Source organism: Mytilus californianus, unplaced genomic scaffold (genome assembly GCF_021869535.1).
Source record: "Mytilus californianus isolate M0D057914Y unplaced genomic scaffold, xbMytCali1.0.p SCAF_3, whole genome shotgun sequence".
Lineage (NCBI taxonomy): Eukaryota > Metazoa > Mollusca > Bivalvia > Mytilida > Mytilidae > Mytilus > Mytilus californianus.
The window spans coordinates 61115689-61141033 of record NW_026262679.1 but is presented as its reverse complement, the minus strand read 5'-3'; the positions used below and the strand labels follow the sequence as shown (position 1 = coordinate 61141033).

The window sequence follows — 25345 nt, the reverse complement described above, 5'->3', positions numbered from 1 at the left end:
ATGCAGAATTTGGTAAAACCCCAGAAATCAAGTATCAGAGAAATTGCAAGTTTTCTGCAATCAATAAAAATTAGTAACAACGAAAATGTATGACACCTTAAAACTTTTTACTGAGTTTATTTTTAAGTTTCAATAAAACAAAAGTAATAATAGACGATCTAGATCAATGATGTCCCAACAAATATAGTTATAACATCTTTTGAAAAGTGTCATATTTTTTAGATTTTGGTCAATTTTCAGAAGTAACAGTACCTGTTTTTGTATTACCAAGGTTCCCTGCACCAGTATATTCTTATATGCAAATAATGGTATGTTGAATTTTTCAGCACAAGGCTGGACAAGGTAAAGTGTTGACATGAAATGACTGTCACTTTATTTAAACTTAAGACAAAATAGCTATGAATGCTTGAAATTGCAGAATTCAACACAGAAAGCAATGGGGTTATGATTTAGTGACTATATTTGAACAAGGCACATGCATATCAATTCTTTTTTTTATGTTATAACTACATGTTTTGTGTTTCTTCAATTTTCAAGCCAAATGGAGTCCAAAGGAAAGCGAACCCATCTCCTTAATACAATGTCCTTCTACCTGGAGATACAAACCTTTTTACCTAATGAACTGAGACTATCTGTGAGGTCTCTGAGATCCATTTGACCAGTATTCCTGTAGGGTAAAGACATTGTGTCTAATGCTGCAGCTAGTATACTACTGGTATGGTATGGTATAGACTAAAAATAAAGAACAAAGATTGTGATGAAACATGTTTAAATATTTAAAAAAAAACTAGACATACGTACGTACGTACAGACGGACAAGGGTAAAACTTAATGCCCCCTCCGCTACGGCAGGGGCATAAAAACTATAAGATAAGAAAATCATTCTACAAACTGTTTTACCGTTTTAAGTTTAAATTTCTACATATACATGTACTACACTTCTAGGGTGAATTTTGCACCCCCCCAAATAAAACCCACCTTAGGGCTATTCCATTAAAATGTATGTGGGAGGGTAGGAAGGGAAGTTTAATTATTGAATGTGGGTCATGGGTCTTTTTGCAGTATGCATCTATTACCATTATGCAAAATCATCTAAAGAATGGTTCTTGGTTGTAGGGATATTTTGAAAGTCCCTTCCTACCCTCCCACATACATTTTAATGCAATAGCCCTTAGACAGTTCGGCATGCTAGTAAAATTTTAACACATTGGACCATCTGATCTATTATATGCCCTAAAAAAATTGTTCCTGCTATTATATCCTTTTCATAATAAATAAATGTGGACACAGATGATGCCCCCGCTTGCATATCATATAGTTATAAAGGGACATAACTGAAGAACGGTAAAAGTGACACTACCCAAATTTGAACTTGATCTGAGTTTTGTGGTAATAAGCATTGTGTGTAAGTCTCATAACATTTGGTTAAGGCTAACTTAAGTAGAGAATAGAAATTAAAAATTCAGCAATTTTTCTATTTGTAAACACGCATAACTCTAGAACAGTTGTGTTTAAGTTTTATAACATTTGGTTGAGACAAACTAAAGTTAGAGAACGGAAACGAAAGATTCAGCAATTTTCATGTTTATAAATGGACATGTGGTAATGAATATTGTTTATAGGTTCATAATGTTTGGTTGGGGCAAACTTAAGTTACAGAATGGAAACTAAAAATTTTACAATCTTTCGATTTATAAAGGGGCATACAGGGCTCACACTACTTCAGAATCATAGGGAGAAGTGACTTCTCTTTTTGAAACTGAGAGGGAGAAGTGGTGAGATTTGAAAGAGAAGTGCTCGTTCGCTCGCGGCGCTACAATGTTTGGTTTTACTATAATACAAAGGGCCATATGTATCTTATTTTTTTATATTGTTCAATTTGTACCTGGGAGTACAATAAAAGTAACAGTTCATATTCAAAGTTGTTTAATTTTATCATATCTAGTTGCACAATCATATTAGTCCTCTTGTCAGAAAAAAAACAGTTTAATATCTAGCAATAATAAAAAAGATTTTTTTTTATATCAAAAAGGAAAAGAAAGTTGTTATTTCAATTTAAAATGTACTCTGTTATGTTTGTGAAATTCAGTGGTTAAAATTCTCATTTAAAAGATATATAAATTTAACACAGTTAAGCTTGGACATAGTATAGTTGTCCTAGAGTTGAGCAATTTTAATTAATAAATTGAAACAATTCATATACATGGAAATATATACATTAATCAAGTAGATCTAACCAAAAGTATGTTAATGTGCGTGGAATGCGTAATTTTTCCTTTTGGGGTCAATATTCCTCTGTCAGCTGTGCCATTCATTCTTTAGTAGTCATTATCGTAAGAATCCGGATTTCTGTCATAGCTGGTCCGGTTCCGATCAGTAGTTTACTACAAATATTTCAATGGCGGACGAAGAAAAATTTTCAAAAAATAAACGATGTTTGACACGCTATTTGAAAAGGAATATGACGTTTTTAATGCAATACATGGATAACAAATTTACTTCAGGCAAATTTCATCACGTTCTAATGAAGTAAAAAACTTATTTTGCCGAAAATTAGAATGATTTGATGTACGCTCTCTAACAAGTACCGGAAGTGATAAAAAATTGTTTTTATGAAATAACATGCAACCAACTTTAAAATCAATGCTTTAACCTCTTTTCTGAAGAAAATAAATCGTTTATGTCTTTGAATTTCTTTACTTTTTACTGAAAAATTGCTGTTTCATCGACTTGGTAAAAATTGAATATTGCCGATGACGAAAGCGACTGAAAGCGAGTATCATAAACAACAGGGCGACTAGATTTCGCTTTTGACGGTAATTCAACCTTGATCTGTGTTTTGTGGTAATAAGCATTGTGTATAAGTTTCATAACATTTGGTTGAGGCAAACTTAAGTAAGAGAACGGAAACTAAAAATTTCGCAATTTTTCCATTTATAAAGAGGCATAACTCTAGAACGGTTAAAGTGAAGCCACCAAAATTCAAACTTGATCTGTGTTTTGTGGTAATAAGCATTGTCTATAAGTTTCATAACATTTGGTTGAGGCAAACTCAAGTTAGAGAACGGAAACCAATTTCCAGACGTACGGACGGACGTACGTACGTACAGATGGACAAGGGTAAAACTTAATGCCCCCACCACTACGGCGGGGGCATAAAAAATATGCCACGACTAAAATATTCTCCACAAAGTAAGTTTTTAATTTTCAGGTGTTCAGATAGGAAGGTCTATTTTGTCTACTGATGTGATTGAAAAAGTATATCAAATTGAACCATATATTGGAGTATTGAATACATACCTTGTAATCTAAATATGGAAATTTAACAACAGGTCCAATTTTCTTCCACAGAGTTGATGCTAAAGACAGAGGTGTGAACAAAGAACTATATGTGCTACAGTTATTGTAGGTTATAGCTGAATTTAAAATCCTGTTTGCTCTCTCATGGGGAGTCTGAAAATACACATGTAGTCTGTTATTTTCAATACCATGCCAAATTCTATACATACATATTTGGTAGCCATGGTAAAGCACCGGCATTCATGAATTGTGTTTTACCTCAATTACATTTGATGTCAAAGGGGGAGGAGGTTTGTGTGCATTTAAAGCTATTTTAACCAAAACACATTTTGTGTCTGTACCAAGTCAAGATATCTGGACCATGTTTTATTTGTTGTTTGTCGTCTTTGTCTGTAGATCTATTTATACTGAGGAGTTGGGTGTTCGTCATTGGTGTGGTCTGTTGTGCTGGCCGATATTTTTTGTTATTCCTGTTATCCACTATATTTCAAAAGCCAAACTCTCATTGTGGGTTAAAAATAAACCTTTTACTATTGTAAGGCCGCACACCTTTCTTTACAGTTGAGTAATTATGAATGACCACTACTGGTATATAAACTGTGGAATAACTAATCATAACCTCTTTTTTCTGAAGGCTGCAGGATTAGCAGTACCTACAAGGTTTGTGACATAATTTAAATACAGACTCTATAGTTTGTGGATTTTAGCTTTCTCCTTGACATTTAGTTTCTGTAAAGTAAAATTGACTCAGTTGACTTTATTTTACAGATAAGTTGTCTTATGACAAGAACATAACTCCCTTTAAATTAGTTGACTCTGACTTTCGAAACTAGTCTGAACCATTGCTAATTTATGCCTTTGATGTAAATTTCATAAATATTAAATAATAGATGTAGATGTGAGAGCTCTTACAAGTTTTACAGATGTTATATTACATCCCCCCCCTCACTGAATTGCAGTTTGGGACAAATAGCGCATTGTTTAATGTCAAAATCATAGTTTTCTATAAACAAGATATCACTGATTGATCTATAATTATAAAGAGATCAGTATATATAATAGTTCAACCTACACTATCTGGTAAAACTGCAGGTGTCAAACCAAAGGTCATCAATGACTTAGAATCAAACTCATCCCTCAAGTACTCTAACAAACCTGTTCCTAACCCTCCAAAACCATCATAGGTATCTACTAGGATATGGAAACCCTGAAATATATGATAAATATTACTAACACTTTGATCAATTCCCAGTTGATAATTCTAATCATTCTTACAAAGCTAAGATTCACATGCAAAGTTGACATAAGATGGGTTGACTCTTCTCTCAGTTACATTTAATAAATTACTCTACATTGTTAAAATATGAAAAAATAAAGTGACGCCACCAAAATTCAAACTTGATCTGTGTTTTGTGGTAATAAGCATTGTGTATAAGTTTCATAACATTTGGTTGAGGCAAACTCAAGTTAGGGAACAGAAACCAATTTTGGTACGTACGTACGTACAGACGGACAAGGGTAAAAATTAATGCCCCCACCACTACGGCGGGGGCATAAAAAGATGCAGGGTATCATAGGTATACAACCAGTGTTCTCCACAGGGTCTTTTAGCATCATGGTAATGTGATGCTATATTGCTTGAATGTGATGTTATCTGAAATGATTTCCTTATAGATAGCCTATAGTGTAATGGATGTGATGCTTTATATTTTAGAAACAAGATGGTATTTCATATTTGCTGTTTACCAGGATGCTATATATGAAATTTGAAAGGAGAACACTGATTCAACGTAACAACACAAAACAAATAGACATTTAAAGGTAAATTGCCCTCATCAATAGACAGGTGTCAATAAATATAAATGTATCTCAACCTCCTAAGTCTAAAAAACTGTCAATAAATTTAACAGAAATTATCAAAGATCTGCTATCAAATTAATATACATATTTTTTTATATTGTTTTATGTTTGCCATAAAATAATCATGGTGTACTTGGTTTTTTGTTCTTTTATGCATTTATCAAATATATGAATTGCATTTTCATTTAAATAATCAAACATTGACCTTAATCTTCTATTGAATATGAAAGTAAGAAAATGTGGTATAATTGCTAATGAGACAACTCTCCACCAGAGACCAAATGACATAAAGGTTAACTATAGGTCACTGTTCAGCCTTCAACAATGAACAAAACTCATACCTCATAAGGCAATTTACATCATACATATAAAGTTGAAATCTAATAAAATTTGATTATAATTAAACAATTTATCATTTATATGGCCTATACAAGTCAGACTTTGGTTGATCACTTTTCTTATTATTTGGAAGGGCAAATAATACCAGAAATACTATTTGTTGAACCTTTTGCACAGTTATCAAAATATGAATTAGAAAATTATCTTTACCAGAATAATTGTGTTAGACAGAGTTTAAAAGCTTAACCAGAGGTTTATAATTTTTCTGTCTAACAAAACCATTGCAGATATAGCAAAATGCTATTGATTGAACTATGATACATGTATGTCCATTTAAACTTATATACTGTAAAGTTGAACATTTTCTGGAGGGAATAATATTTGCTTATTTTTCAATAAAGATAAAATTGCCAAAATATCTCCTTGCTTATATTTAATCTTTAAAGAAGCAGAATCTAAGATATTAAAAAAAAAAGCAAAGAAAAAAAACTTTCCAACAGGTTCAGCTCTAAAAATGGCAAAATTCAAACTCCAGAAAAAAAATAAAGCACCTTACATTTGTATAATATCAGATTGATAATTTAAAAGATATTTATGTAATTATACCTGTAAGCTATCACATTCTTCTGTAAAGAAATGAATACGATCCTCCATCTCTGACCTCGTTTCATAGTTAGACAGTACAGACTTTCCACAACCATATATGTCAAATTTGTCTATTTCACTACAATAGATGATGACGTAGTGTAAATTCAAAAAATTATTGCGTGCATTTATTTTTGGGATTTTTGAAGAATGTACAAAAATGTGAGATTAATTATTGCGATTTCAAGAAAATCTGCAGACAGATATATATGTATAAGATATAAGAATGCGAGTTCTTATTATTGCAATAATCACCAAGTCGCATTATTCGCATAAATAAAAACCTCACAATAATTTCTGAATTTAAAGAATAGTTGTCCAGCGACAAATTGATTCTTCAGGACAAAAACATGTTTATATAATATGCATATGAACCCTGCTTTAAACTAGACTAACAAGCTGATCTTGATTTTTAACCTGCTAGTTCACAAGGTACAATTTGTGTAACAGTCAGCAGAAAGACACACCCCCTACCCCGACACATTATTTTGACTCCAGGCCAACAATTCTTTGCTCTTAATCATAAATGCTGCATGCTTTGTGGAGTAGCAGCAGCAAACACCTGTTTTCAAGTCTTTTGTTTGACCAGGTTGGTGATCAAACCCATGACCTTTGCAAACTTGAGGTGAGCATGCTAACACAAGACCAACTAGGCGGGCATTACAATAGAACATTACTCTATATGTGATGGAAAAAAATGATAAGATTCAGGATTTAGAGCTTGACACATTGAATAGACATGATAGACACCTGTCTACTGTTAGATGTCTGTATATTGCCACCTAAATGTCTTTTTTGTTATTTTTTGTTGTTGGGTTGCTGTCTCATTGGTGTGCATCCCACATCTCTATTTATTCATGTTGAGAAATCAATCCATGACAAAATATCTTTACAGGCACTGTTATTGCTGTTCTAAATCTCAAAGTTAGAGCAAGCCTTTACCATGAGGAAAAAGCTCACACCTCACTGCAAGTTCAAGGTGGCCCCTAGCATCTGTTAGATAGGATAGATGTGGGTAAATCCTAAAAATTACAAATCATAACAGGCAACAAATTCTTACAAATAATTTGCCCAACATATTCATGATATTGTCTGTCAGTTTCTTTGGCTTTTAATTTCTAAGGTTAATTTCTAACCAGTAGTCAGTGATCTTTTAAAAATGTGTGATTTATAGTTGAACTTTTAAAAAATATTTGGTTAAAATTCAATCAAGCAAAGTTGGCAATTCAAATAAATGCTGCTAGTTGCTTGTAGGCTCATTGATTATCATATCTCAATGTATTTACATCTCAAACTCTCAAATAGAACTTTGACTAAAACATACTTTAAACAGATCAAAATCTGTATGTTAGACGTAGGGCATGGGTGGGTGTCAATTATTGTTTTGTTTTTGCCTTATGAAAATAAATATGTCAATTAAAAAATTGCATCTTTTTGGTGGTTATTGACTTGAATTTGAATTTTGGGTTGCTGTCACGTTTCTGTTTCATAATTGTTTCATATCTTCTTCATTAATTGATAATCATCAAGAAAAGAAAATGTACAGAATATAGAATAAGCTAAAAACTAAATATTTTGGGTGAAAAACAAGAAGTCTTGACATAAATAGAACAATGTTATAATTCTAGGAACATGTACTCATTCGTAACTTAAATATAAAAAAATAAGAAGATGTGGTATGATTGCCAATGAGACGACTCTCCACCAGAGACAACTCTCCATCATACTTTAATTACCTTTCTGGTACCTCTGTATTTTATATACTTTCATTACCTTTCTGGTACCTCTGTATTTTATATACTTTTATTACCTTTCAAGTACCTCTGTATTTTATATACTTTTATTACATTTCTGGTACCTCTGTATTTTATATACTTTTTATTACCTATCTTTGGTATATTCATTGATGATGTGCAACGACTTTGGATGGATATGAACTTTCATGAAATCTGACCATACGCTCACTGAACCATCTATATCATACAGCTTTCTACCAAATACCTCTTCTTCTTTAGCAGAAATGTCATCTGAAATATTCAAATTATAAATAAGTTAATTTGTAAAAAAAAAAAAACATTTCTAAAAGCAAAGACAGGTCAAAATCGTTAATAAGATATGTAGTCTATTACACATCTGTTACACTCGAGACAGTTTAATTTTAAAATTTAAAATGTGAGGCTTGCCAAGCTTTTTAAATATTTAAAATTTAACTGTTGAGGGTGGAAAAATATCGTAATGCACAATATATAGTGGTGGAATCTATTTCTCTCATGATTTTTAGACGATATCCAAACAAAGTTTAACCTTCCTTTTCAAAGATTTGCAGAAGTATGCGTTCTTTATATGTGATGTCATCAGGCATGGTTGCTTTTTTTCATGACGTCACATTAGGAACTTCAGAAGAAATCAAGAAAATTTGACTTCATAATTGACATTTTGACCAATCATTTGACGAGAACAAAGTTTTCTCTAGAGATATTTTTCTCACACCGATTGAGAAATGTGAAAATATTATGAAAATGTTATCTTCACTTGCATCTAAGACTGAATCAACTAGTAAAATATTTTGAAGGTAGATTTCATACATCTGCAAAATAATGTGGAACATATTCAGTATTTAATTTGTGTGTAAATAATTTACATCACACTTATGATTACTTCATTCTGTGATTTAAGTCACTGAGGGCTATTCCATTAAAATGTATGTAGGAGGGTAGGAAGGGAAGTTTAATTATTGAATGAGGGTCATGGGTCTTTTTTCAGTATGAGTCTATTACCATTATGTAAAATTATCTAAAAAATTGTTCTTGGTTGTAGGGATATTTTGAAAGTCCCTTCCTACCCTCCCACATACATTTTAATGGAATAGCCCTTAAGGACAGATCTACTTTGTAAGAACTTATCCACAAAACTTTCAAGACAGGTTTTCAAGGATTTAAATTGATTATACCAGGAATATCATCGCCTTCCCCTTGATCAGCATCTTCTGGTACTAAAACTGTGTTCTCCTGTAAAAACATTTATGGTTTAGACTAAAAATGACAATTTATTGGCATAAAAATGGTGAATTTTAACACTCTTACATTTCTACAGCTACAACATTGTAAGGCTGATTTTCAACACCTATATACTGTGGATTCGTGTTTTTGCTGGAACAAACTTTCTTGAAATGAGGGTAATTGATTTTGTGGTTTTGACAAATTCTGCATACAAGCTCCGTGTTGAAGACCGTACTGTGACCTATAATGGTTTACTTTTATAAATTTTTACATGGATGGAGATTTGTCTCATTGGCACTCATACCACATCTTCTTATATCTATAGGAAAATTGTACTTTGTTGCATGTTTTAATTCCTGGTTCATCTTTACATACTTAGTCCATGAAAATAATTATTCCACAAATAATACTGATTCATCAGTATGCATTTATAAGGTCAATAAATATTTTCCTTTGATAGTTTTTTCTGTCTTTCGAGCAATCACATATTAATGCTTTTACAATATATTTCTCCACACTATGTAAATTTTTAATATTAAGCCACATTAAAAATTAGTTTCTATATTTTCAATCAATTGGAACAGGCATGCAATTTTTTAAAATTTATTGTTTAACCTCACTGCAATATAGCCATTTTGTGGTTAAGGCATCATTAAGCAAACACCAATAAATAAATCATACTGTTACAGTATTGTAATGAACTTTTGTAATTTTCTTTTTGAAAATGGTAGAATAAATTTGGAATAAAAAATACACAGAGGGTTTAATGAAGTGTAAGATGGTGTGATAATCTAGGAATATTCTATAGTAGCATTTTATTTCTCTTGACACATTAAAGAAAAATTTATTGCTGTTGTGTATAGTTTTTTTTCTCAAATATACACCTCCTCATCGATGTAAACACCATATCTCCTTTAATTCATACAGAAATCAGTAGTCATTTATCTAACTACCGGTATCGTTTTTTTATGAATGTTTTTATGTGAAACTGCAGACAGTATCGTTGACATAAAAATCACCCTTTTTCAAAACTTGTATGAAACTGTAGTGACAAGTTCATTATTGTGTGATGTTGTACATCATTGCAATATATTATTTCATGAACAAAGGAGAAAGGTTCCGTAAGGGCTAATTTTGGCCTAAAACTTGAAGTACATCTCATGAAATATTTTTAGCATTTTTAAACACTTAAGTGTCTACTTCAGTCGATTCAATAAGTTTATGTAGAAGATTTGAACTGATTTAATCATTACAGACGCTTAAAAACAACCTTAAGTATGAAAAATCTATCAAATATGCCATAAAACTTCACTTTTCAGATGTTTTTTGTCTAAAATGTAAGTGCCTGCATTTGTGTTCAGTCCCAACCTTTATAAATGTTATATATGTATTTCCATCAAATACAACATATTTTTAAATATTATGACTGAACACAAGTGCGGCCACTTCCATTTTAGACAAAAACCGTCTATGAATTTGCACAAATGCTAAAATTGTGAAGCTTTCAGTAATTTTGCATGAATTAATGATGCTAGTACCTAGTATGATGCATGTGCATTGTTTTGTAAAAAACAGCCTATATTTATGTAACAAAAGTATTCTCCTTTCCAATAAATAGCTAGAAGTTTCGTTTTTATCAAATTTGTAAAAATGCTATATGTTGGGGCCAAAAAGGGGTTTTAGCTGGGCCTACTCCTGTGAACTTTATCATGATTTTCTTCTGTATTTATCATGTGTTGTTAACTTATCAATTTGTTTTAAAAAAACCAACTAATCATCATGATCAAGAAAAATATGTTTGTGATTATTGTCAGATATAAGCACTTGTAGTAATATATCCTAGATATTGGATAACTTTCAGAGAATGTGTCCATGTGGCACAAATGATGCCCCTGCTTGTATATAACGTTATAAAGGGGTATAACTAGAGAACGGTAAAAGTGACGTTACTCAAATTCAAACTTGATCTGCGTTTGTGGTAATAAGCATTGTGTATAATATTTCATAACATTTAGTTGAGGCAAACTAAAGTTAGAGAACGGAAACCAATTTTGGGACGTATGTACATATGGACAAGGGAAACACTTACTGCCCCCTCCGGTGACGGCAGGGATATAAAAAAAATCACATCTGTTATCTTACATTGCTTAAAAAAAATATTTGAGAGGTCTACCACTGTCTAGTTAACACAATTCAACAATAAATATTTCATGAGCTGTACCTTAGCTGCCAGATCCTGTAAATACTGGTTCTTTGGAACTGGAACTGACTGGTGAAGGTTCACATCTCCTCCCCTGTGAAAGAAACACACAAGATGATACTGATACATTAAAAGATAAAAAAATCCGATTTTTATATAACACTGTGAACAAGTTAAAACAATGTTTTAACATGATAAAAATAATTAAATGTTTTTTTAACAAAGCATATGGTTTTATGGTTACTTTTGAATGTATTAACTGAAATCAGACAATTAATGTAGAACAATATGTTTATCCTGTAAATCATGTAAAATGACAGAAAAGGGATGCAAACCATGGCTTCCAAAACGGTCATATATTCCGGAAATTTGTAAATTTACCGGACATTGTCCGCTTGGGATAAACATGAACGGGACATCTACTTTTTAGTGTTCAAGGGTTCTTAAGAGACGGTCATTTTAACATAATTCGCGATGTTTTTTACCCAACCTTTTGCCTTAAACAGCCACACATTTCCGGTCATAAAAGTGACATGATGATTAATTACTATCAAAACAAGCCCTACTTTAATACCTTCTCATTTTAATCAAGGCTAATTAGTTGTTGGACAGCTGAAATCTACCTGTTCAGGTGACAGATAAATTATTTTGAACCGGACATTGATCGGTCTATTCAAAGTTATTTTCTTACATTTCAGTGGTTTGCATCTAATTAATTTAGTCCAGAAGATTAAAATTATATGAAATACGTTTAAAATATGATTTGATGAAAAATTTAAAAAGGTTTTAAATGAAAAATCGTTAGAACCACGTTGTTTGAACTAGTACACGTGTGCGCAGGTGGAAAATTTAATTATGCATCCTAAGTTCTTCAAAAATGCTAAAATTATCATTGATACCTGTATCTAACGTTCATTTCGAGTATTTTTGTTGAAGAAATAACGTGGAAAGAGCTTCTTACACTCAGTCGTGCTTTGTAAACGTACACAGATTTTACGTATCCGTCTCTGGTCCATGTTTTACCATTGTCAAGTCAACATCCGATATTAGGAAAATGTGCTTTTAAAACGAAAGTAAAGTGTTTGACAACCGTTATTTTGCACAAATAAAGAGTCTAAGGCAGATATTAGTACGCTGATGTTGCACACTTCGAATGATGCACTGCCAATTTACCAGTTTACGTCAGAACATCTAATTTATATCAAAGTAAAGTTTAATATCGTTTTTTTTTTTAATTGTCAATCATTGGGATGGCCAACTGATAACCTTAGTCACCTTTTGTTACTTAGTCTTAAGGGATTAAAATCAGAAACAGATATAAAATATCCGGCTGGCTTAAATATTTTTTGGAAGCCCTGATGCAAACCATATTTTTAAAAGCAAAACATCTGATGTCAAGATTAGGTGAAATAAGCTTTTAAATTTAAAATAATTTTACCACTTGACTTCCTCTTGTGAGTTTAAATCATATAGAATTCCTTCTTGTTTCAGTGTTTTCAAACTTCCTTTCAGATCAAATGCAATCAGTCTAGGTGTAAAAGTGATTTCTCCCTGAAATGAACATAAAAAGTAATTTTAAAACAGTATATTCTAAACAATAAATTTTACCATATAACAACGCATGATTGGTGCATCAACAGAATATGTTGTCTAAGCTTAATTTTAGTTACTGTAAAAATGGTAAACATTATATTGTTTTAGCATAAATCAGGCTGTTGGTATTTCTTTTTTTTATTGGCTCACTTATATTCATGAAGGGACCTGTATAGCTTATTATATGGTATGGGTTTTACCAAGGGTTGAAGGCTGTACAGCATGTACACTTGTACAGTGCCCTATAGCTGTTTTCATCCTCATCATCTGGTCTCTGGTGGATAGTTGTCTCATTGACAATCATACCAGAACTCCTTATTTTTATTTTGACGATAATCTATTATTGTATTCATGTACCTGTGGTTTGTTATTTATATTTCTTATGTATATTGTTAAGCACTATTCCAGCACTTTTATTTAATTCCACATTACTTAATGTATCTTTTATTATTCCACTGATCAAGATAAAAAAAGGTGAAAGGGGGACTGGGTACTGATACTAAAAAACTAGTTTAACTCAGTCGCATGTTAATGTTCCTGTTCCAAAATCAGGAACTTGAGTCAGTGGTTGTCTTAAATTATACATGTTATATATCTTAATGACTTTTAGGTTGTTTCAAGAATTTAAAATTGATAGCTGATCTTTGGAAGTATCTGTCTTGTTTATTCTTAACTAATTCTTTGTTTGATGTTGCCTACCCATGCCTTGTAGGATTGGGTATGTAGGTACGGATTATTTTGGGGGCCAACAACATAAGTTACATGTTTTAGACAAGAAAACAATGTTAGAGCACGATAAAACTTTAAAAAACAAGAATGTGTCCATAGTACATGGATGTCCCACTCGCACTTTCATTTTCTATGTTCAGTGGACCATGAAATTGGAATCAATACTCTAATTTGGCATTAAAATTAGAAAGATCATATCATAGGGAACATGTGTACTAAGTTTCAAGTTGATTTGACTTCAACTTCATCAAAAACTACCTTAACCAAAAACTTTAACCTGAAGCGGGACAGACGGACGAAAGAACGAACAGACGCATTGTGTCACAAATTTTTTCAGGTAGGCTACTTTTAAGGTTGGTAGGTACATGAAGGCAAGACTTATTAAGAAGGGATATAGTTACAATACTGTTGTCAGGTCATTAAAGATTGCATATTTTGGCTTTAATATTGATTCACGTATAGGGTCTTTGCATCGGAATTAAACACATTTGTTCTAAAACCAGTTGTTGGCATGACACGGGTTATGTTCTTCTCATATATTTTATGACGGTATAATACTAAACCCCTAACAGGAGGGATTGTGCCTGATATTCATATGATGAAGACATAATCTTTCAATCAGTTTAATTGAGGTCTGGAGCTGGCATGTCAGTAACTGCTAGTAGTCTGTTGTTATTTATGTATTATTGTCATTTTGTTTACTTTCTTTTCTTTCCTATTCTGACATCGGACTCAGACTTCTCTTATACTGAGTTTTACTGTGCGTACTGTTGTGCGTTTGTTTTTACTACATTGGCTAGAGGTATAGGGGGAGGGTTGAGATCTCAAAAAACATGTTTAACCCTGCCGCATTTTTGCGCCTGTCCCAAGTCAGGAGCCTCTGGCCTTTGTTAGTCTTGTATCATTTTTAATTTTAGTTTCCTGTGTATAATTTGGAGTTTAGTATGACGTCCATTATCACTGAACTAGTATACATATTTGTTTAGGGGCCAGCTGAAGGACGCCTCCGGGTGCGGGAGTTTCTCGCTGCATTGAAGACCCATTGGTGGCCTTCGGCTGTTGTCTGCTCTATGGTCGGGTCGTTGTCTCTTTGACACATTCCCCATTTCCATTCTCAATTTTAACATCAAACAATTCTAATTTTATTTTTGGGTTAGTTGATACTTGACGTATGGTTGTCAATTGTTGAAGACTGTACATTAAAATCTAGATCTTTTCTGGGTTTTTGTGTTGTTGGCCTTTTGTTTCATTTCTCATATGCTTACACCCAACATTCTATTTAATCATACCATCAATCTACTGTGAAAACATGTAAATGGCTGTTTATTATAATATTTGTAATTCTGAGTCAATATAGTGTGTAAATAGTAAATGCCTTTATTACTTTTGAAAACTGTTTCAGAGGTACCAATGACTTTATTCTTTCAGTTTTGAAATGAAATTCAGTATTTATTAGAGCTAGAGACTTGAAGCTACCATGCATATTATTCTTAAAATGGACAAAGATGTTTTATACTCCATATGAAAACACCAAAATTGTTGCCAAAAAAATTATAAAAATATACAAAATGGGAAAGATGCTTCATAAAAGATAGACAAGAGTGCATACATTGAAATGTCTCGCCTGCTTTACTGACCATTGATTTTATTTTTAAAGTCTTAGAGATATAAGTTTTACTACAAGTATCACATAAACTTAACATTTCTATATATCTGTGGCAATGAGGTCAAGGTCAGATAAATCCTGTCAGACAGACATGTACACCTTACAATTATTCAATACACCAAATATATATGATATAGTTGACATATTGCTTATGGTATAAATTGAAAAACAGACCAAAACACAAAAACTTAGCATTTACCAATGAACCATGAAATTGAGGTCAGGGTCAGATTATACCTGCCAGACTGACATGTACACATTACAATCATTACATACACCAAATATAGTAAATCTACTGCTTATAGCATTTGAAAAACTGACCAAAACACAAAAACTTAACATTGACCATTGTTGACCAATTTGATGAGCCATGAAAATTAGGTCGAGGTCAGGGATGATATATATATATATACCTGCCAGACAGACATTTACACCTTACAATCATCCCATACACTAAATATAGTTGACCTATTGCTTATAGCACTTAAAAAAACAGACCACAACACAAAAACTTAACCGTGATCAATGAACCTGGTTACCATGAAAATGAGGTTAAGGTCAGATGAAACCTACCAGACTAGCATGTACCCCTTACAATCATTTCATACACCACACATAGTTGACCTACTGCTTATAGTACTTGAGAAACGGACATTATTGTGTAACTTTAACCTTGATCACTGATCTATGAAATGAGGTCGAGGTCAGGTGAACTCTGTCTGACAGACATGTAGATGTTGCAATGTAACCATTTACCAAATATAGTTATCTTATTACTTATAATAAGAGAGAAATGCACATGACAAAAAATCTTTAAAAAAATTTCAAGCAGTCACTGAACCATGAAAATAAGGTCAAGGACAATGGACATATGACAGAGGGAAACTTCTTAATATAAGGAATCTGCATACAAGGTATGAAGCATCCTTGTCTTCTACCTTTTGAAATATAAAGATTTATACAAATAGTTTACGTCACCGCCACTGAATAGTAATCCCTATATGTCTTGCATAATGCGACTTTCAGCAAAATTTACCATAATATTACATGAAATTATAGAACAAGTTTTTAAGAACAACAATTTGATATAAGAATAATTACTGATTGAAATTAAATTAAATTATTTCAGATTATTTTTTTCCCTATGCATATACATGTACATGTACAACAATAAAAAAACACAATTTTCCAATCAAGTTTGGGATACTTCTAAATATGGCAACTAAGAGGTTAAAAATGCGTTTTTTTTTTTTTATTTAGTTTTAATAAGTATAAATACTTTAAGAGTCTGTCCTTCTCTCCATAAGATGTCATGATTTACTTCTTTATCTTCTGAAGCTTTGGTTGGATCATAATTAAATGATGACTCCTATAAAAAAAAATATGAAATAATATCAAGTATATAACTATGAAGTTCATGAACATCTGACACAGACAGACACAGGTCAGATGTCTTCAAATTTTTTAAACAAATTGCAAAATGTTCATGTATATATGTCATGTATGTATTGTTTAACATGTGAAAGTTTTACTGCATATATCATGTACATGTATATGGGATAACACTGTAAGATGAATGAATGAATGATGTTTTTTAAATATTAAAGTGCAACCTGAATTATAACAAACAATCATGTTCAAATGTACAAATGGTTTAAATTTTTCAACCAGTCAATTAGGCTTATAATTATAATGCACTGTCATACATGTCATAATATATATGATATGCATAATGTTTTTATTATAATACATCTTTAATTTGGTGCATGTACATTATCATGTAGCCATGCAAAACATGAGTTTACATTCCTTATATATGTTTTGTTTTTAATAATTAAAATTTTTACAACATTGATGAACATGATGAAAGGTATGCCCCTTGACATATTATCTGATATGTTTCAGTAATACTAAATAAACATGTTAGTAATATACATTGTATATAATCTCATCAAACATTTTTTTTAAATTATCTCTATTCAAATCAAAATAATGAATGATTACTTTATCAAACTTAAAATGTGTTTTATTTTTCACTTTTACATGAAGCTTTTCTGTATGCAGTGTTTTTGTTATCTGTTATTTATTAGGAGGTACATGTACATATGAAGTCAGAAGACCTAGGTTATAATAATGGGCATATCTAAGTCTGGGAGAACAAGATTTTTGCATTACATGTAGTTATTATTGACTTTGCTTTGAACCATCTTTCAGTAATTGTGAGTACTCTTAAATCGACACTTTGTGTTTTTCTTTTTTATGTTAAGTTGCCTTTTGTGCTTTCTGTTGATCTAATGATTCATGTCATTTCTAACTGATTTTTACAGTTTGCTCTTATCATGCTTATGTTGTGCTGTTTGTCTGTTACACCACTGTCCAAGGTTAGGGAACATGGGTAAGGGTTGAGCATTTATAAGTCAGAAACATGTTTAACATCGCTACATTCAAAATGTGCCTGTACCAAGTGAGGAGCCTGTAATACAGTGGTTGTCGTTGAATGCTGTACATGTATGTCTGCCATATTTTTTTTCCGTTTATTGTTTTGTCATAAGTCAGGTCAATGGTTCTTCTTTTGAATTGTTTCACAGTTTGTCATGTCAGGGACTTTTATAACAGACTATCATGACTATAGGGTATAGATTTTGCTCATTTTTAAGGCCGTACAGTGACGTTCGTTGCTTAAATCTGCTTCATTTGAATCTGTCTCTTGTCATGTCAATCATACCACCAATCCTTATTTCATACAGATTCGTGGGAAAGGTGGTAAAAATATAACACTGTGCAGGAATTTAGGTGTCAAATCAAAAAAATAAAACAGCATTTCAAGACATCTTTATTATTTGGACTAACTGAATAGGTGCTCGCTTTGTCGTCACTTAAAGCCATACTTGGTATCTTAGACATACAGATATACTGATTATGATATAGATACAGAATGTGTATAATATTCATATTGGGCTATTCCAGAAATATTCTGTCCCCCCCCTATGGAAGACATAAGATGTAAAAAAAAAAATCCATGGAAATATTTTTCACCATTACCAAAATTTTCTGGAATTCCAGAATTTAAACGCATTATAAAACTTAAATATACTGGAATTTTTTTCATGATGCTGTCAATTTGTCTGGAAATTTTAGTGTAAAGATTAGAAGCAATACCTATGGAAGACATCGATTTTATTTCTTCTGTCTGGAATTTATCTGTTTTTTTCTAAATGTGCCAAAAAAAACTGGAATTTTATTCTCAGTAACATATATGCAGCCGTAACCAAAAGAAGTGTGTTTAAAAGTTAAGCACAAACAAATCCCTGACTAGAAGAACTGTTAGCCAATATGTTTACCAGTGTATATGGAAGTCTTGTCATTGCAGACAAATACACCACTATCCCAGGAGAATTTGGATCCAGCACATACGTTTTTTTAACCTCGCTGCATATATTTTCTATATATATATATCTGTCCCAAGTCAGAAGCCTGTAATTTAAGTGGTTGTCGCTTATTACTGTATTTCATATTTGTTTTTCATTTATTGTTTTGTATATCAAGTTGGCCATTAATTTTTCTCGTCTGTATTGTTTCACACTGGTCATTTTCAGGCCCATTCTAGCTTACTATGCTGTGTGAGCCTAGGCTCCATGTTGAAGGCTGTACTTATAGGTTTCATATAACAAGTGAGAATTGAAATTATATCGCTTGATTTCAACTGGAGTTATTTAATTTCAATATAATAATAAATTAGCCTGTGGCGAGTTTATTATTAGTAATTAAATTAAATAACAAGAGTTGATATCAAGCGATATCCAATTTTCTCAAGTTGTTAAACCTATTTCTCTTATGGTCAACACTCTCAAAGGGTAAAATTAAAAATATGTAGTTTTTCATTATTATATATTTTTAATGTTAATTAGGTGAAAATGTCTAAACAATGGGATTAAAAGCACAAACAGCAAGTTAATAGCTGGTAAGAATGCATATGGGAAAATTAATAGAGAGATAATTGATTTGACCACTTAATTGGATACATTTACAACTGTTGTTATTACCACATCAAAAGATTCTGACATCTGATTAGTTTCAAATACTTGTGATATAAATAGCAAGTTGAAAACTTGACCTTCATCTAAATTTCCAGATTGGATCATATATAATGAAGCTTGAAATAGTGACCATGGTGATCTTTTTAGCAGCTCATCCCTACCACTAAATAAATAGTAATTGAAATTGGATTTCCTGTTTGAAATGCTAATTATTGCTAAAGTTCACTTATGAATGCAATAATCATTCCATAAATCTTCAAAGATGAACGCTTTGAAAAATACTGGTGTTTTAGATATGAAATGCTTTTGAAAGAATACTGAAAAATTCCAATATCTTCATAAAAACTCAAACCACCCAATTTTTAAAGAAAAAGAACAAAGTTGAAATAGATGTAATGTATCATTCATTACAATACATATTATCATTCTCAAGCAGAAAAACTTCAAAAAGTATTCAGGAAATACTGGCATCTTTTTAAAACAGATTCTACAATAGGTGCCAGATCCCATAAAAACCTATCAATAGGATTCAAAAGAAATAGAACATTGGTGAATTAGTGAAATGAGCTATAAAATTATTTGTATGAACATCACACTCACAGTTCCTACAAAATATTTCACTGTGCAGAACTAATTAATGACCATCATCATGTAAACCACACAAGTAAACTGATATTCTTCAGACAAAATTCTTACCATGAAACACTTAATTCAACATTAAATTTTATTGAAATACATGTAGGTTGAAATAGTTAGAAAATCAAAAAATCAAAATTCAAATTTAAATTAACAAATCAAAAAACTATAATATTATTATTATTATACAGTATTTACAACAGCGATTTATATAATATTAAAATTACCCTAAGCGCTTTACATATATCCATTCACATATATATGTATTAACAATAAAATATGAAACCCCATGTTATAAAATCCTAAAACAAACAGATTTTAAAAATATTGCATATAAAACTATACTATGAAATTTACTGATAAACAATAAAATTTATATAAAATGGGCATGGTAAAATTACCATAATAATAAATAATAAAAGATATTAAATTTTTTCTTAAAACTTTAAACAGTAATAAAAAAGAAATAAATGAAAAACAAAAACAAAAGGGGTGGTCTCTGAAGAAGGTTTCCCTTTAATTATAAATACAATTCCGGAAAAAACCAAAACAGTGCTACATAGCACAGTATCCATGAAAGGCCAGAGATATGATTTGCACCAAAATGTGTGGGTATTGGATCAAATTCTATGAAATTATCCCTAATCACAGAAAATGATACCTGGATGTTTAATTTGTACTCTTAATTTATCTTGTCAACTAAAAAATTGTGTCTTTTTGAATTAAAATATTGCTTATTAGATTAGTGCTCGCTCTATAAGGCAGAGACCTACCGAATGTCATGGTTCTCTATGGCTTCCTCCACCCAATAAAAACTGACCGCCACAAAATAGCACAATAGTGCTGAAGTGGCATCAACAACAATCATTTAATCAATACATCAATCATTCCATAATGCTTTGACAAAGTTATTTTGAAGTCTAAAAAACCACATTATTGTTACCAGGCTTAAAATTGTGAACACCAGACCAGGCTTTTATCTACAAAAGACTAAACAGTGATGCTCGAATCCAAAAAGTTTAATAAAAGGCCTAATAAATTATGAAGTTGAAGAGCATTGGGGACCCAAAATTCCAAAGAGATTTTTCCAAATACAGCTAAGGTAATCTATCCCTGTAATAAAAAATCCTTAGTTTTTTGAAAATTTCAAAGTTTTGTAAACAATATATGTTAGTGCAAAAAAAACTAAGTCCATTATATCAGTGAAATATTGAAAAAAGAATAATAATCTCTGGATGCTGTCTTTGTATAGAAGAAGCGTCTGTCAGTTAAGCAAAATTCCATGAATATTTAACAAAGATAATTGACTTAAAATAAAAAAGAAATTAACCCAAAACAAAGAAGTAGGCCCAGTAAGACCCCTTTTTGGCCCCAAAATATAGCAGTTTTACAAAATTGTTAAAATGTAAACTTTCAGCTATTTACTGAAAAGCTAAGAATACTTCTGCTACATAAGTATGGGCTTTTTTTTGGCAAAACAATGCACATGTATCGGGTACTAGCATCGTTAAATCATGCAAAATTACTGCAATCTTCACAATTTTACAATTTGAGCTAATTTTAAGACGGTTTCCGTCTAAAATGGAAGTGGCCGCATTTGTGTTCAGTCTCAATATTTAGATGTATGTTGTATTTGATGATAATACATAACATATATAAAGGGTTGAGAATGAACACGAACGCGGCCACTTTCATTTTTGACAAAAAACATCTGAAAAGTGACATTTTATGGCATATTTGATAGATTTTTCATATAAATAAGCTTGAATTTTGCCGTCTTTAATGACTTAATCAGTTGAAATCTTTCACATCAACTAATTGAATCGACTGAAGAAGACAGTTATAAGTTTAAAAAGTGCCCAAAATCTTTCATCAGATGTACCTGAAATTTGAGGCCAAAATTGGCCCTTACAGGACCTACTCCTTTAAATGTTGATGACACTAGAGAGAAGGATTGCAATGTCTAGCTTGGGGAATTCTAGTTGCAGGCTTGACAAATAGTAAATTGTAAAACAGGATGACTTAAGAATGTCAGTTTTTTTGTGTAATGAATTTTTATAAACTTTTTAAATTTCAAAACTCATGTCAAATTTTAGACATCATTGTTAAGAGAATACATTTTCAGATTATTCAATTGGTAGGAGAACATTGCATTCAATATCATCTAAAGTTTCATTCCAGTACACAATAAAAATATTTTTGAAAATAGGTTAATTCTTCAAACATCAGTCATTTCTTATTATATTTATTTTTCTTATCTTAGTAAGTTATATGCTTTCGTATGAAAATAAAAAACTAAACACAAATAATCAATTTATAAAAGTTCACATTGCCTTGCATTGATTAAAAAAAAAAAGGGGGGATCTTCTGTGTGTAAATTCAAAAGTCAGTAGACAGTTTGCCACTGATTCTGATAACAATCTAAATGAATCTATTTATGTGTACCGGTAACAGTATTTTGCAATCCATAGTAGAGTCATAGTACACAGCTGGTCATTTCTCTGGTCAGTCTTCTACAATATAGTGGTAATTAGACAATTTCCTGCTGTGAAGACAAACAAGTGTGTTTGAATAAAGGATGTATCAATTAGCTGTTTATTGGTAAATGTTCTGGCTATTTAGCCTGAAGTAACCAAAAATCTGACATTTGTTTATAATGATATAGGACAAACCCTAAATTTCATTCTAAAATTTAGGAGATATCGAATTGCACAATTTATTGGTGTTAATTAATGGTGAAAAATACAGATTAAATTCTAAATATATAATTAGGTTGAAATTATCATCTACTTGATCATCATAAGTCTGAAACTAATCAGATGTCAGTATTTATTTTTGATGTGTTTAAAAAGGTCATTAAGGCATCAAATATTTGTCATACCAAATTTTCTTTGTTTTTATCTTCCCATGTGATATAATTTTCCACTGAGTGATGCTAATCATAGATGCTATTAATCCAATCATTTTGAAATTTGCACCTGATTAACATTCAACAGTTTTGTATACATGAAACAATTCAAGATAAAAATCGTAGGTTGCGAATCTGTAAATAAAGACAATGTAATTTCCCATAGGAACCCCCTTTACAGCTCAAACTGTGCCACTTTCACTATGAAGTTTTGTAACAAAAATTATATCCTAGAATGGAAAGTTGTTGATATGCACAACTATTTTATTCAAAAGTCTAACCATAGGGATCTGCAGCATATTTTCAACATTTACATGCCCAGAACTTCTAAGAGTTTGAACTTATACTAATAAAATTCTGTACTGCTCCCCCCTTTCCCTTCATTTTGGGTCTTCCTCAGAATTCAAGTTGGCCGCTACCTATAAATATCTACCTATTCTGGTTACATTCCCAAGTTATGTCTCTATGTCAGAGATAAAACATATAGATCATATCTGGGAACGAGTACATATACAAAACAAAATATCTATGAATATGATATACAAATGTATCCCCCAAAAGAGGCATAGTCTGTGAAACAGCTGTATTTACAAAGTGCAACCTACAAAATGAAATTCCATAGTATCAATATCATTTATCCTGCTCTCTAAACTACTATCGCTGTATCAGACTTTTGTCCCCCTCCCCAGAAATGTACATATACATAGGGAATTAATCAGAACTCTTGTGTTTTAAACCTGGAAATTATGGGTCACAAAATATTTCTGTTCTGGCAAATCTTAATGACTACCAGTAAAAATTGTAAGGAAATTATTCGTCCCTCTAGAAAATACATGGAATTTCATGTGCACTAACAGACAAAAAGTTTGGAATTTTTTGGTCCAGACAGAAAATTACTTTGGAATTTTAGAAAAAATCAAGAAAAAAAAATCTGGAATTCCAATGTCTTCCATAGGGGGGGGACAGACTATTTCTGGAATAGCCCATTATTTATCATATCTACATGAACAATGCATGACGTTTTTACTAATAATTTTCTATACCTGGATGTTCCACCAATGTGTTCCAACAAAGTTTGAATAATGACCTATTTGCAATGTTATTATTTCTCGACTTCCCATTTCTACTGGAATTTGAAGAGTTTTACAACCGTATAAACAAAATCATTCTGTTTTTAAGATGGATTTAGGTTGACTATTACACTAAGTTCAAGAGTAGCGTCTAAATACAAGCCAATTCCCGTTTATTCTGCTTTGAAAGTAATCTTCAAAATGTTGATGGTTTTCTACCTAAAGAAGAGAAGAGAAGAAGAGAAGAGCGAAATATAATTTTACGCATTTTATTAACAGGAAGTTGCAATAATGTACATAAACGTTGAACCAAATGACGGAGACAGTAATGCGAAATCCGTAATCTGTGTTGAATTCTTCTTCTTCTTCCGAATACGGGAGTAGACTCCTAGGTAGGAGTGTAAAACTTCCCGGAACTTGAGCTATGTACATATGGACCTAATTAAAATTAATATAATAAAGAAAAATAGTTTACAATAACATATATACATTATGTACAGTGGCTTGGTAGTTTAATAAGTTGTTGTGGGGCCTTCAAATGTTAGAGTGGATATGCCACTTTTGAAGGATTCCAGGGTCAGGGTGTCAGACATACCTATTGCTTCAGGTAGTGAATTCCAATCAGAAATAGTGTGAGGGTAGAAAGAAAATTTGTAGAAATCTTTATTGGTTGCTATTTGCCTAAATTTATGTTTCCCCCTAGTACGTCTATCAGATATTGTTAAATTGCCCTTTGGAACTTCAACTAACCCCCAATTAATTTTATATAGAATAGTTAATCTAGCCTTTTTTCTTCTAATTTGTATACTTTCCCATTCCAAAGAATTTATCAAGTTGGAGACTGCTCCAGGTGTTTTGTCTTTATAATCGTTATAGACAAATCTGACTGCCTTACGCTGAATTTGCTCAACCTGAGTGATGTGTTGCTTTTTGTATGGATCTCAGACAGGGGAAGAGTATTCGACGACTGGACGGACAAGTGATGTGTACGTAAGGTTTTTAACCTTACGTGTGCAGTTTTTTAAGTTTCTACGAAGAAAACCTAAGGTTTTATTTGCCTTACAGGTAATATTGTTTATGTGTGTTCCCCAGTCAAGATCATGGCTTATAGTTACGCCTAAATATTTACTGCCTTTTACTGATTCTAAAACATGATTGTGCGATGTATAATCAAAAGCGGAAGGGTTATTTTTTTTTAGAGATATGTATTACGTAACACTTTTCAGGATTGAAATTCATTTGCCAGTCCTCTTCCCATTGTACTAAACTAGATAAATCTTTTTGAAGTAATTGTGCAACAGAATTATCAACATTTCTATACAATAAGCAGTCATCTGCAAAAAGTCTTGCATTGCAAGTTACA

General features: G+C 31.7%; 1 protein-coding gene across 1 annotated transcript in view; it reads right to left on the bottom strand.

The window, feature by feature from the left end:
• The window catches only part of LOC127734947 (protein misato homolog 1-like), a 32885-nt gene extending 8623 nt beyond the window's left edge, over positions 1-24262 (bottom strand). Inside the window, exons 1-10 of the mRNA XM_052244996.1 lie at positions 23956-24262; positions 16611-16700; positions 12782-12894; positions 11365-11437; positions 9095-9152; positions 8030-8171; positions 6106-6223; positions 4373-4507; positions 3301-3453; positions 607-732 (exon numbers count right to left, since the gene is read on the bottom strand). Coding sequence (XP_052100956.1) covers positions 607-732; positions 3301-3453; positions 4373-4507; positions 6106-6223; positions 8030-8171; positions 9095-9152; positions 11365-11437; positions 12782-12894; positions 16611-16700; positions 23956-24033 — 1086 coding nt within the window. The 5' untranslated portion in view covers positions 24034-24262. The remainder of the gene's footprint in view (positions 1-606; positions 733-3300; positions 3454-4372; positions 4508-6105; positions 6224-8029; positions 8172-9094; positions 9153-11364; positions 11438-12781; positions 12895-16610; positions 16701-23955) is intronic.
• Positions 24263-25345: the final 1083 nt, after the last annotated feature.